The 11,549-nt window shown below is 43.3% G+C and overlaps 1 protein-coding gene and 1 pseudogene across 7 annotated transcripts; one reads left to right on the top strand and one right to left on the bottom strand.

Annotated features, from left to right (window-relative positions):
* On the top strand, window positions 272-7,125 carry LOC8057837. 7 transcript variants are annotated; one of them, XM_021465402.1, is made up of 4 exons: window positions 2,179-2,298; window positions 2,414-2,482; window positions 4,705-4,814; window positions 5,627-7,125. In XM_021465402.1, exon 4 carries the CDS (start codon window positions 6,138-6,140, stop codon window positions 6,984-6,986), a length of 849 nt encoding a protein of 282 aa, XP_021321077.1. In that variant the 5' UTR covers window positions 2,179-2,298; window positions 2,414-2,482; window positions 4,705-4,814; window positions 5,627-6,137; the 3' UTR covers window positions 6,987-7,125. The 7 variants fall into 7 exon arrangements, with proteins under 7 accessions (XP_021321080.1, XP_021321077.1, XP_021321076.1 ...); XM_021465401.1 differs by lacking the exons at window positions 2,179-2,298; window positions 2,414-2,482 and adding an exon at window positions 2,652-2,822 and having other exon boundaries at window positions 5,627-5,702; window positions 5,859-7,125; XM_002445677.2 differs by lacking the exons at window positions 2,179-2,298; window positions 2,414-2,482 and adding an exon at window positions 2,652-2,822 and having other exon boundaries at window positions 5,627-5,864; window positions 5,997-7,125.
* On the bottom strand, window positions 1,288-2,186 carry LOC8057838 (annotated as a pseudogene).

The raw sequence follows: 11,549 nt of genomic DNA, 5'->3' as shown, positions 1-11,549 counted from the left end.
CCACATTTGCAAAAATTTTCAGATTTCTCGTCACATCGAATCTCGCGGCACATGCATGGAGCATTAAATATAGATTAAAAAAATAACTAATTGTATAATTTATCTGTAATTTATGAGATGAATCTTTTGAACCTAGTTAGTCTATGATTGGACAATATTTGTCAAATACAAAAAAAAATGCTACCATGTTCATTAAAAAAAAATAAAACTAAAAAAGGCCTGAGTGGTAGCACTATATGGTATGGAAACCAAAAGCGAGATAATTTGGGATAGAGGGCGTGCACTTTACAAATGTCACTTATTTTTCAGAGACCCTCGTGTGAGCTGTGCCGCTGTGCGTCCGGTGGCCGGCGACGGCGGTGTTCCACGCAGAAAAGCTCGATTCCGGCGGAAGGATTTGGACTCCGCCACCAACCGCTGAGTAGTCGGGTCCGCTGTCCACAGGAGGAGAAGGGCTGATCCAACGTGCGGACCCACCCAGCCCACCACCATCTCGAATGAGTAGGCGAGGTCGCCGCCGACCAGGAGGATGAAACGGAGGGAGGCGTCGCGTAGGGGTCCAGTTCAGGGCGGCAGGGCACGGGAATGTCAATGGTGGAGGGCCTGGAGTCTGTCTGTGTCCCACCCCAAAGCTCCCTGCACAACGCCGTTAGGGACCACGCCATCCACCTCTTGGCTCCTTCCGAGCCCCGATCCCTGACCAAAGTGCAGCGGTAAGGCCGTAAGGGCTACACGCACACGCACCTTCCATTTGCATTCATCACTTTGTCCAATCGAGTTGATTTAAGGGAGCTGAAATGGAACTGCTTGGATTCTGATGTGAGATGATTTAGTTGATACTTAATTGTCTTTGTTTGGGGATCAGAGGTTAAAGAAATTTGTCAATCAGTTAGATTTATTTTTAGTCTGAAGCATGATGGAATGCATCTCGTTCGATGTATGCCTGTATTCTTGAAAGAAATGCATACATGGGGAAGGGATATAAAGACAATAACATGCTAACAGAATGATCTGCATGTTGATGTTGAGGCAATTTATTTTTTAAATACATTGAATAGAAATTTGTATCCGTTCTGAAAAATTAAATGTTCAGTGATATTGGTATACCGCACAAACATGCTAGTGGGAATCTGGATGATTAATTTGTTGTGCTAATCATAGCTTAACAACCCTTGTGGCTTTGATCTGGCATGCTTAGTGTATAGGTTGAGCAAGATCCACTAAATAAGGATCTCAATAAAAAGTATACTGGCAGGGCAGGACAAAATCACATTGGCAAACACGAAATGGATCAAACCTATATGCCTTTCTTCCTTTCTGATTTTTTCTGTACATGTATAATATATTTGTACTATATACATACTACAAAATTGATCAGCTAATCCCAAAAAACTCGGATGCTAATCACAGGATGTCAAGAAGCAACAAAGGAGTATCTATGAGCTAAGGATGTTTAGGAGAGAAACCCTGCTCTGGACTAATATCCTGAACAGATGTCCTGCTCTGCTCTCAAGATCTCCAATGCTGGACTCTAACGCCTGTAACTGGTCCTCCTCGCAAACAACTGCTTTTCTTTTGTAAAATGCCTTCAAGACAAGTGACTGCTTAGGCATGTCGATTTGCTTCGACAAGAGCTGCAGCGTCGACTCAAGTAGAGAGACGGTGATCTCCCTGGCCTTGGTCAGTAGCCTGATCATTGCACAGTCTGTCTTGTCAGAAGTGGCCTTCTTGCTTGCCTTCTTGAAAGACTGTTTAGCTTTCTTCACCAAGCGGCTGTAAGACTGGATCTTGGCTTGAACGGTTGCATCATCTCCTTTTCTTAGAGCCACTTGCAGCTCTTGGATAATGGCCTTCAACTCAACAAAGATCTCTTGCATGGTGTTGCAGAGATCCAGCAGCTGGAGAGAAGACTCAATTTCTCCATCCAGCATTTTCCTTTGCTGGGAAGAGCAAACTTGGTTGCTTGGCAAGTGAGTCATCTCCTCAACGCTGTTGTAGATGTCTCCAAGCCTCCTCAAACCGTCACACATCGTGACGATACATGTGGATGGCGAGGAGATGATTGCCTCTAGAATGCACAACTCTTGTTGCACTGCAGCTTCACTGGAGTGAAGCCTAGACGGCAAGCTTATTGACCTAAGATGGGAAGCCATATCGATCTATAGTCTCTGGCTCAAACTTTTTCGGAATTGAAATGAGGTGGAAGAAATGAGAAGTGGAAATTTTTTCCTGATGAGTCAAGTCTCTGCGGGGACCTATTTATAGAGAGAGGGGGTTTGAGGCAGCATCTTTTGAAAGGTAGACAAAGAGAATCCTGCCATTTCATCTCCCCAATGCTGTCTATCAGGGTTTGAGATCTGGCAGCATATGGAATCTGTTTCCTTCATCACGCGTGTGTTTATATGTTTTTTAGTGCACCAGCTACTCTCCCATTGGTCTATCACATTGTCGTGCTCCAACTATTGGCAACAAGAATCAACAGGTTAGTTATTCTACTGACCAATATTATACTATTGCATGCTCATCCGATTAGTTTATTGATCGCTAACCAAGTATTATTGGCGATTTTTTTTTGCTTGATGAGTCAAGTCTCTGCTGATACCTATTTTATAGAGCCTCAGCATCTCTTGAAGGCTAGACAAAGAGAATCCTGCCATTTTGATCTCCTCAGTGCTGTCTATCAAGGTTTGAGATCTGGCAGCAGCATAAGGAATCTGTTTCCTGCATCACGCGTGTGTTTATTAATTTTTTAGTGCGCCAGCTATTCTCCCAGTGATCTATCACATTGTGATGCTCCAACTATTGGCAACAAGAATCAACAGGTTAGTTACTCTACTGGCCAATATTGATGCAATTGCATGCTCCAGGGATTAGTTTACTGATCACTAACCAAGTATTAGTGGTGAGGTACGTGTTATGTAGTTGCACAATTACCAATGCTAGTAGGTATTTATTCTGCACAAATCATGCTACTTACATGCTCTATCTCGTGAGTTGGAGCTGGCTTGCTTCAGCTGTAGATGGCCAGATCCACTGGACAAGGATCTGCTGCTTGTTGCAGAGGCAACACATTGCATCTAAGCAACGTGGCCATCTCATAATAAAGTCATGCAAATATCAACTTGAACAATGCGCGCTAACTACTTTAATAGCAGCCACCAATGTTGAGCATCTTTGGAGTAGCATTTTTTTTAAAAAAAAAAGCAAAATATGAACAAATGCTTATTTGGATCATTGTATCATTATTATATGATTTATAACAATAAAACAACCAGAAGTGGTCCAAAATGTTTTTTTTCTTCAAGTGACTTTTGATTCAGTGATGGAAAGAAAGAGACCGCAATTCGGGAAAAAATGACAGTTTTGCTGTACAATTCTTCTTATATAGAGTGATCAGCTAATCCTCAAAGCAGATGCAATCATAGGGGCTCAAAGTTGGTACATCTGTCCTCAAGCGGCCATTGTTGAGAAGGGAAAATCTGCTTTGGATCAACTTTTTGAACAAAGCCTCAACTCCAGCCTCCAGATCAACAATTTCTATCTCCAAGACCTCTAATTGCTCCACTTTGCATGGAACTCTGCTGTCCTGGAATGTCTTATGGATGAGAGACCGCTCTCTAGAACTTTGCATTGCAATTAGATTCAATATGATATGTGAGTAGGACTCGAGAATTGAGATAGCAATATCTCAAGTTTCACCCAACAACTTGACTATCCTGCAGCTCCTGGTTGGCTAGACTTGTCACTAACCTTCTTGAACTGCTTCTGGGTCTTTGCAAAGCTGATATAGGACTGAAACTGAATGTTGGCTTCAATTTCTGCATTTTCTCCTCTTTTGATAATCAATTGTTTTTCATGGTCACCCACCTTAATACCTGAGGTGCTCTCTTGCATGGCGCTGCAAAGATCGAGTAGCAGAAAAGAGTGCTCGAGTTCATCCTTCACTGCTTTCCTTTTCTTAGATTGGCACGGGTTGACTTGGCTGCTAGGCAAGGACATAATCTCCTCAATGTTGTTGAACACACTTCCAAACCTCCTCAAAACATGTAAATTGTAGCAATGGTTGCGGAGGCTGAAGAACAGTTTCCTTATGCTCTGCAACTGGTCCTTGACACTGGTTTCGTAGGAGCGAGGGTTAGAAAGCGCACTTGCAGATCTTAGATGGAAAGCCATTGTTGGAGCAAAAACTGCAGTGCTATCTTCCTTTTAGAGAAGAAGGGAAGGGTATGGTGCTCTAATGGTGTCTCTGTATATATAAGGGCTAGAAAGCGCACTTGCAGATCTTAGAGTGGCAAGCCATTCTTGGAGCAAATACTACAGTGCTATCTTCCTTTTAGAGAAGAAGAGAAGGGTATGGTGCTCTAATGGTGTCTCTCTATATATAATGAAACAAGTAGAATCATTACACACTTGAATCAGCAGACAAGAAGAATCATGCCGGTTGAGTTGCTTGTGAGTATGCTGCTCATCTCTATGGCAGGTTGATTCTTTTCTTTTGGATAATTTATTGATTCAGGCATCCAAATAGTGTATAAGCCTGTCATGTCTCAATCATTGGAGGCAAACAGTACACAAGATGCATTTTTTAGATTAGATCTACATCGTGCACATGATGCTTCAACATTTTAGGATAATTAACCTTGCTATGCAACATTGCTGTCATGTTTCAGCATCTTCATGTATGCCTGGCCACATTTTCTGCAGGGCTGATGTTGGACCAACATTGGCATTTCACAACATGGCTTGGCCAGATAGGAAGACAATCTGCAAGCACTGTCCAGCTCTGATGCTTGAAATGAAGAGGAAAAGGGAATGTGAGGAAAACAATGCTCCACTCTGCTATATTCTTTTATTATATTCTTCTAATAAATTTGTGGCAAAGCTTTTGCTGCCCTATTGAAAAAATTGTGCTATTGTCCCTCTGTTGCTGGTGCTAGAGGTTTTGCACAGCTGAACCTGAACTTGGTTTAGTAATCTGTGTGTGTTTGGGTCGTTTTTTTTATGTCACCGGGGGGGGGGGGGGGGGGGGGGGGCTTACTCCGACCTGAATATATATTATGTAGCCCAAAACGGCTTGATATAAATTTTACAAAAGTTTAGGAAGAAACTACAAAAACACCGCGTAGATGTATTGTTTTGCTTTCTGGGGTACAGATTTGTGTTGTATTCTAAGACCTTTGGTCCTTAATGCAATAAAAGCAGCTGTCTTGCGTATTCGAGAAAGTAAGAAAAAAGAAATCCCCTGTGCAATTACATGTTCTCGTTTCATGAGGCAATGGATCAGTCCAAGAAAATGAGGACAACTATAGTGGCACATGTGTAAATATAGAAACTTTGATATGTAACATCTGAACTTCTCAGGACATTAGAAGTTGTTATATACATATCCTTTTTCTTCAGAGGTAAATCTATTTGGATAATTAGTGAATCCTTTAAAATTTGGATGTGGACCACAAAAATTCAGATGGGTAGAAGGGCCTAATGTGGATCATTTTTCTGGATAGACTTTCGCCACTCTTAACTGCAGCTTCTTCTTGTTGCATACAATTTGTTGTCCACCTTATTGATAATTTTATTCTGAAGAAAAAGTTTATTCATATCGGTCTGACCACTTAGCATTTTGCAGTACATGGTTTCCAATGGAAGATGCCGTGTTGATTCATGGCGCAATAGCACTCACATCACTTTTCAGGACTATTCAGGTAAATGCAATGCTATGCTAATTATTCAGGACTACAAAAATTGCAGAAACACGTGGATGGCCAAGCATATACGCTGCTAGTGCACAAGCAATGGAGAGCAGAGACATGACAACATGACTGTCACTAATCCACCGTGTAATGATGTTATTATATCAGAATGAGGTGATTAAATGCTTAGCTTGGGAACCTGGAGCTGGAGTCAAACAAAGGCATCTAGTTGTTCCTTCCTCCAGTGGCAACTTGCCTGTTAATCAATCATCTGATGATCTGGATCTCTGCCCTTCAACCGTGCAGGCGATTTTGCCACCCGTATTGCAGACATGACAGCCTCCTAATCAAGCTAAGTTTGTGATGCTTCTTGGGTTTGGTGGCGTCTGTTGCAGTTCATGAGTTGGTTACACATGAGAATGATTCTTGCTGTCCGCTGGTTCAGCTATGCAGTTGCTTCGACCTCTTTCGTTATATAAAGAGGAAAGCCAAAGCCAGGAAGACCACCATTGCAGCAGCTTGCCTTCTCTTCTCCATTTCAAGAACAAAAGAAGCTTCACAGCTTCAACCTCCATTCAAATCATGGCTTTCCACCTTAGGTCCGCGAGCGTGCCTTCCAGCCCTCGCTCTAACAAGGCCAACATCGATGAACAGCTCCAGAGCCTGAAGGCAACCATCTCCTCACCTTCAGTGGCCATTGAAACCATGGTTGATGGTCTCAACAAGATCGTGAGCATCTACAGCTGCATTGACGAGCTCACATCCTTGCCCAGCAACCAACGTCAGCAGAGGAAGGCAGTGGAGGAGGAGCTCGAGCGCTCCCTTGTCCTGCTTGACCTTTGCAACGCCGTGCAAGAGAACTTTGGAGAGCTTAAGGTCAGCGTCCAAGAGATGCAGCTGGTTCTCAAGAGAGGAGACCATGTGGCTCTTCAGGCCAAGGTTCAATCTTATGCCCGCTTGGCCAAGAAGGCACAAAAGCAGTTCAAGAAGATCAACAGCAAGGCTGCTTCTGACATTGAAGGATGCAGGGTAGTCATGTTGTTGGCAGAAGCAAGGGAGATTGCGGTGTCGATGCTCGAATCAACATCACATCTCCTCTCAAAGAAGATCGCGATACCCAGTGCTAGCAAGTGGTCTCTTGTGTCCAAAGCATTTGAGAAGAAGAAAGTTGTGTGCAAGGAGGAGCAATTGCAGGCGTTGGAGTTGGACATTTCTGATCTTGAGAGTGGAGTTGCCACTTTGTTCAGGACACTGATCCAGAGCAGAGTTTCTCTTCTGAACACTCTCACCTTGTAGATCGATCATAAACCAACTCTAATCCCTGCGATTAGCATCCGCCTTTTAGAGGATTTGCTGATCATTGAACAGTTTTGATGTATATATGAGAGAAAGTGTACAGAAATATAATATGCTGGAAAGCAAAGTTTTGGGTCAATTTTCCTGCTGTCATTTTTATTGATTTTTTTAAACCTTTTCGCCTCCTGACTAGTAAAACAAGCAATAACTGAAATGGGGCTGCTGCAGTTGAAGTTTCTTCCGAAAAGATGCTCATATTATTGGTCCATTATTGGCCACCGTGACTATTAACAATAGGCATAAGTTGCTAATGAAGTGGATCCTGCTCCCCTTAACCGATAGCAGGCCAGCTCCACCCATTACATTCGAAATGGCAATGCATAAGAAATTGGGATGGCATGTGGATCATCTTCAAATTGCATAATTCAACTCTAAATGCTTAACGCACAGCAGGCAGGCGAAACAAACCAGCATGACACGAAGCATCAGGATTCACGAATGCTGAAGTCTAACTGTTCCTTCCCCTAGCATGCATCAACCAGCGTAGCCAACAGCTCTTCTTATTGCACAGCTTGCACTCCAATCTCATGATCTGTATCATACACTAAACTATGCACCCGTGCAGTCGTGCAGATGCTTTTGCTACCACTTATTGAAACATCCTATGCTTATCCTAACGCCCCAACTGCACCAAGAAAAGACTTCTAAAGCTATTCCGGACCTTTGCCTCTCCTCCATCGCTCTGCAGTCAAGATGGCTATGGTTGCAGCAAGCCGACGAAAGCCATGCCTGGGCTGAGCTGCCATTAACGGTGCCCCGTGATGTTGAGAGCTTCTTCCAGGCGTCCACATACACAATCATCGGGGACGGTCGCTCCACCGCCTTCTGGACAGGACGGTGGATCCAGGACCAAGCAGTCAAGCACATTGCACCATGTTTACTGAACTTTGTAAGCCGTAAGGACATTAGGCAGACGACCTGCAGGGACGCGCGTGGGTTCGCCAAATCTCCGAAGGCATCTTGGTCCAAGCAACAAACCAATACAGGCGGCTCTGGAGGTTGATTGCGACTGAGAGCCTAAACAATAACACAGACCATCTGGTATGGAGATAGAACCAAGAGGGAACGTACTCCTCCAACTCAGCTTACAAAGCGTTGCACCTGCCTTCGTACTCGATCCCCGGATGCACTCAGATCTGGAAGACCTGGGCGCCGCTTCGTGTCAAGATCTTTCTGTGGCTCGTCGTCTGGAAGAGGCACTGGACCGCAAACAGGAAGAACTGCCACAGGCTTGATGCGCGCAACGAATGCTACCTCTGCGACCAAGACCCGGAGACCATCGACCACATTATCACCACCTGCTCCTTCTTCCAGACACATCTGGTGGTCCACTCTGACGTGCTAGGGGCCGACGCCGCCCAGGTGGGGGGGGGGGGGCTCCATCGCCGACTGGTGGGAGCGGTGGAGAAAAGATGGCACAGAGGAAAAAGGAAGGGCGCCGACACCCTCTTCGCGCTCGTGGCATGGGAGCTTTGGAAAGAAAGGAACACAAGGCTATTCTGGAATGAAGTGGCCACCAGCGTGCAACTCGCCACGATCAAGCAAATCGCCGACCTTTGGATAGAGGCGGGAGCGCGCCACCTAGGAGAATTAGTCCGCGAGTAATCGCCATGTGTAACCAGGCTGGGAGGTTGCGCCTTTTGTATACTTTTTTCATCCCTAGTGCGCCCGTGTGCGTTGTAAAAATATCTTCTTCTTAAATACAAAGATACGCAAAAAATTTGCATATTGTAGGACAAAAGAAGGCATATATTTGTCTTTGCAGCACTCCCTCCAACAACATCCACCTTTTAGAGGATTTGCTAATGATCAAAACAGTTTGATGTTAATACGAAAGGAAGTGTGCAGAAAATTAGCCAAGAGAGGCTATGCTTTTTACAAACAGCCCCTTGTCACATTCAATGTTCTTATTTTTGCAAAGATTTTTTTTAAGAGATCAATGGGGGATGATATATCCCCTCGTAAGATGTTGGCAGAACCAAAAATGTTACAAAGCAAGGAAAAGGAGAAAAAAATTAGACACCAACAAGGCAACAACACATATAAGGAGAAACAACCACAACAACATACACAACTACAAGGTTAAGGCATAAGCTCCCACGATAGCGGCAGCTTGAGATCGCCGAACAATGCATCACGAAGCAGCATAACTTCGACAAACTATGTTTCACATGTGACCGTAAAGCACCGAGTCAAGATTAACATATGATAACCGTGATATACATCCTCTATCCTCTATGGGGCACATCCGAGATCCAATAGTTGTCTAAAGGACATGTTTGGATTCATCCAAGCTTTGGACTTTGGTTATAAGACCCACACCCATGGAGAGGCCTTTTCTACCTTATAGACAAGAGGATGGTACCCTCATATTCCCTACTGGTAAGTTTATTGGCGTCTACTTTACCGAAGAGTTGAAGTATGCTGAATCAATTGGTTATAGGGTATATACGCTCTGTGGCTATCATTTTAAGAGAATAGAAACACTCTTCCAAGGTTTTTGTTACCGATATATATAGTAGAAGGTTAGAGCTCAGAAAAAAAGGAACCAGTAGCCATTATTCTTAAAATGGTGATGAACAGTCTCTATTGTCATTTTGATATATCACCAGAAAGCACTGTTAATGAGATAGTATCTCACGAGGAGGGAATGAATCATGTAGAAAAAAACCCGGTTTTATCAACCTCCATCATATATATGGGGAAATATTCATAGCCATATAAGACGAATAAGATTAAAGGACATTGTAGAGCTTTGCTTTGTGTAAGTCTTTATTCCTAATCCCCACATCCCCAATTCCAGATATTGCATTGCTGCTTGAAATTTCATGGTTTCTGAATATTATATTCCCACGCAGGCTACCGCCTACCGACATCTGGAGATCAACAAACGATTCTATGAGATCAGAACGCAACAAGTGATCCTGTAGGCTTAGTCAACATCCGATCTATTCACAGGCTTGCAACGCGTGTGCAACAGCACATATTGCACGCTCGCGCAGAGATTCTCTGCTACTAGTAATCAGAACGTAACAGCATGACATATAGCTGGAAAATTATTCAGGAGCCACACACGTACACGTGGATCATATATATATATCAGAGCAGGTTGAGGACATTACGCTGGAACTGCAAACAAACAGGCAATGCACAGCTAAAACATGACATGCATGAGCGAGGAGTGTCATTAATGATTAATCCACCATGTAATGACATGACGAGATTGGACCTGGATAACCAAACACGGAGCCTGCAGGTGATCAGTCAACTATATGATGCTAATGCTATTGATCATTCCTCCAACAGCAACCTGTGGTTGTTGATTGATCCATCTCACGATCTTGATGAGATGCTAATCTCACCTCCAGAATCCACAAGATTTGATTGAGATCTTGAGGGTCTCTTTGCCATTTAAGAGTCTTGACAATAGCCACTTCTCACTCCAAACCTTGTTACTTCTCCTTTGACGGCTCACCAAGGACACAATTGCATGTGAAGAAGAATTGAACAATATATAGACCGCGTTTCAATTGATCAAGCGACAGTAAAGTATGCAACATCTTGATATATTCATTCTTATGCGGCTCATCAAATGTTACACTTAGACACATCAAATGCCCCAAAGGAGAAGTATAGTGATATACAAAAGTACCGAAAGAACCCTAAGCTCTGCGTAAATTACAAGTATATACATATCTAAAAATAATAAGGTAATCAAATGCACAACAGGGACCATGGATCTGAAACTTAGCCTCTCTTGGATAAATTTCTGTACACATCCTATCGTATACTCATCAAGATCAAATTGTTTTGATCATCAACAAATCCCAGCTCTAGAGTCATCTAGCTGCAGAGACAAACATATGCCTTTTTTTCTTCTTCCTGTTCAGCTCTAGAGTCATCTCTAGCTGCAGTTGGGGTTAGGATAAGCATGGGATGTTTCAATAATTGGCAGCAAAATCATCTGCACGGGTGCATAGTTTAGTGTTATATTCAGATCACAAGATCGGAGAGCAAGCTGTGTAATAGGAAGAGCTGTTGGTTACGCTGGTTGATGCATGCTAGGGGGAAGCAACAGTTGACTTCAGCTGCGTTCCTGCCTTCCTGGTGCATCATGTCATGCTGTTGTTTTTTTTCCTGCCTGCTGCGCGTTAAGCATTTAGAATTTGAATTCTGCAACTTCGAGATGATCCACATGCCGTCCAAATTTATTATGCATCGGCAGCATATCTATTGCTGATCAACTATTGATGGCCAGTTCTAATCTCATGGCTGGAGCTGGCATGCTATCGGTTAAGGGGAGCAAGATCCACTTAATTAGGATCTTATGCCTGTTGTTAATACTTACGGTGGCCAATAATGGACCAATAATGATGAGCACCTTCTGAAGAAACTTCAACTGCAGCAGCCCCATTCCAGTGATTGTTATTTTTTTTACCAGTCAGGACTCAGGAGACGAAAGAGTTAAAAAAAACATATCAATAAAATTGACAGCACGAAAAT

Source organism: Sorghum bicolor, chromosome 7 (assembly GCF_000003195.3).
Source record: "Sorghum bicolor cultivar BTx623 chromosome 7, Sorghum_bicolor_NCBIv3, whole genome shotgun sequence".
Classification (NCBI taxonomy): domain Eukaryota; kingdom Viridiplantae; phylum Streptophyta; class Magnoliopsida; order Poales; family Poaceae; genus Sorghum; species Sorghum bicolor.
This window is presented reverse-complemented; position numbering and strand designations above follow the sequence as displayed.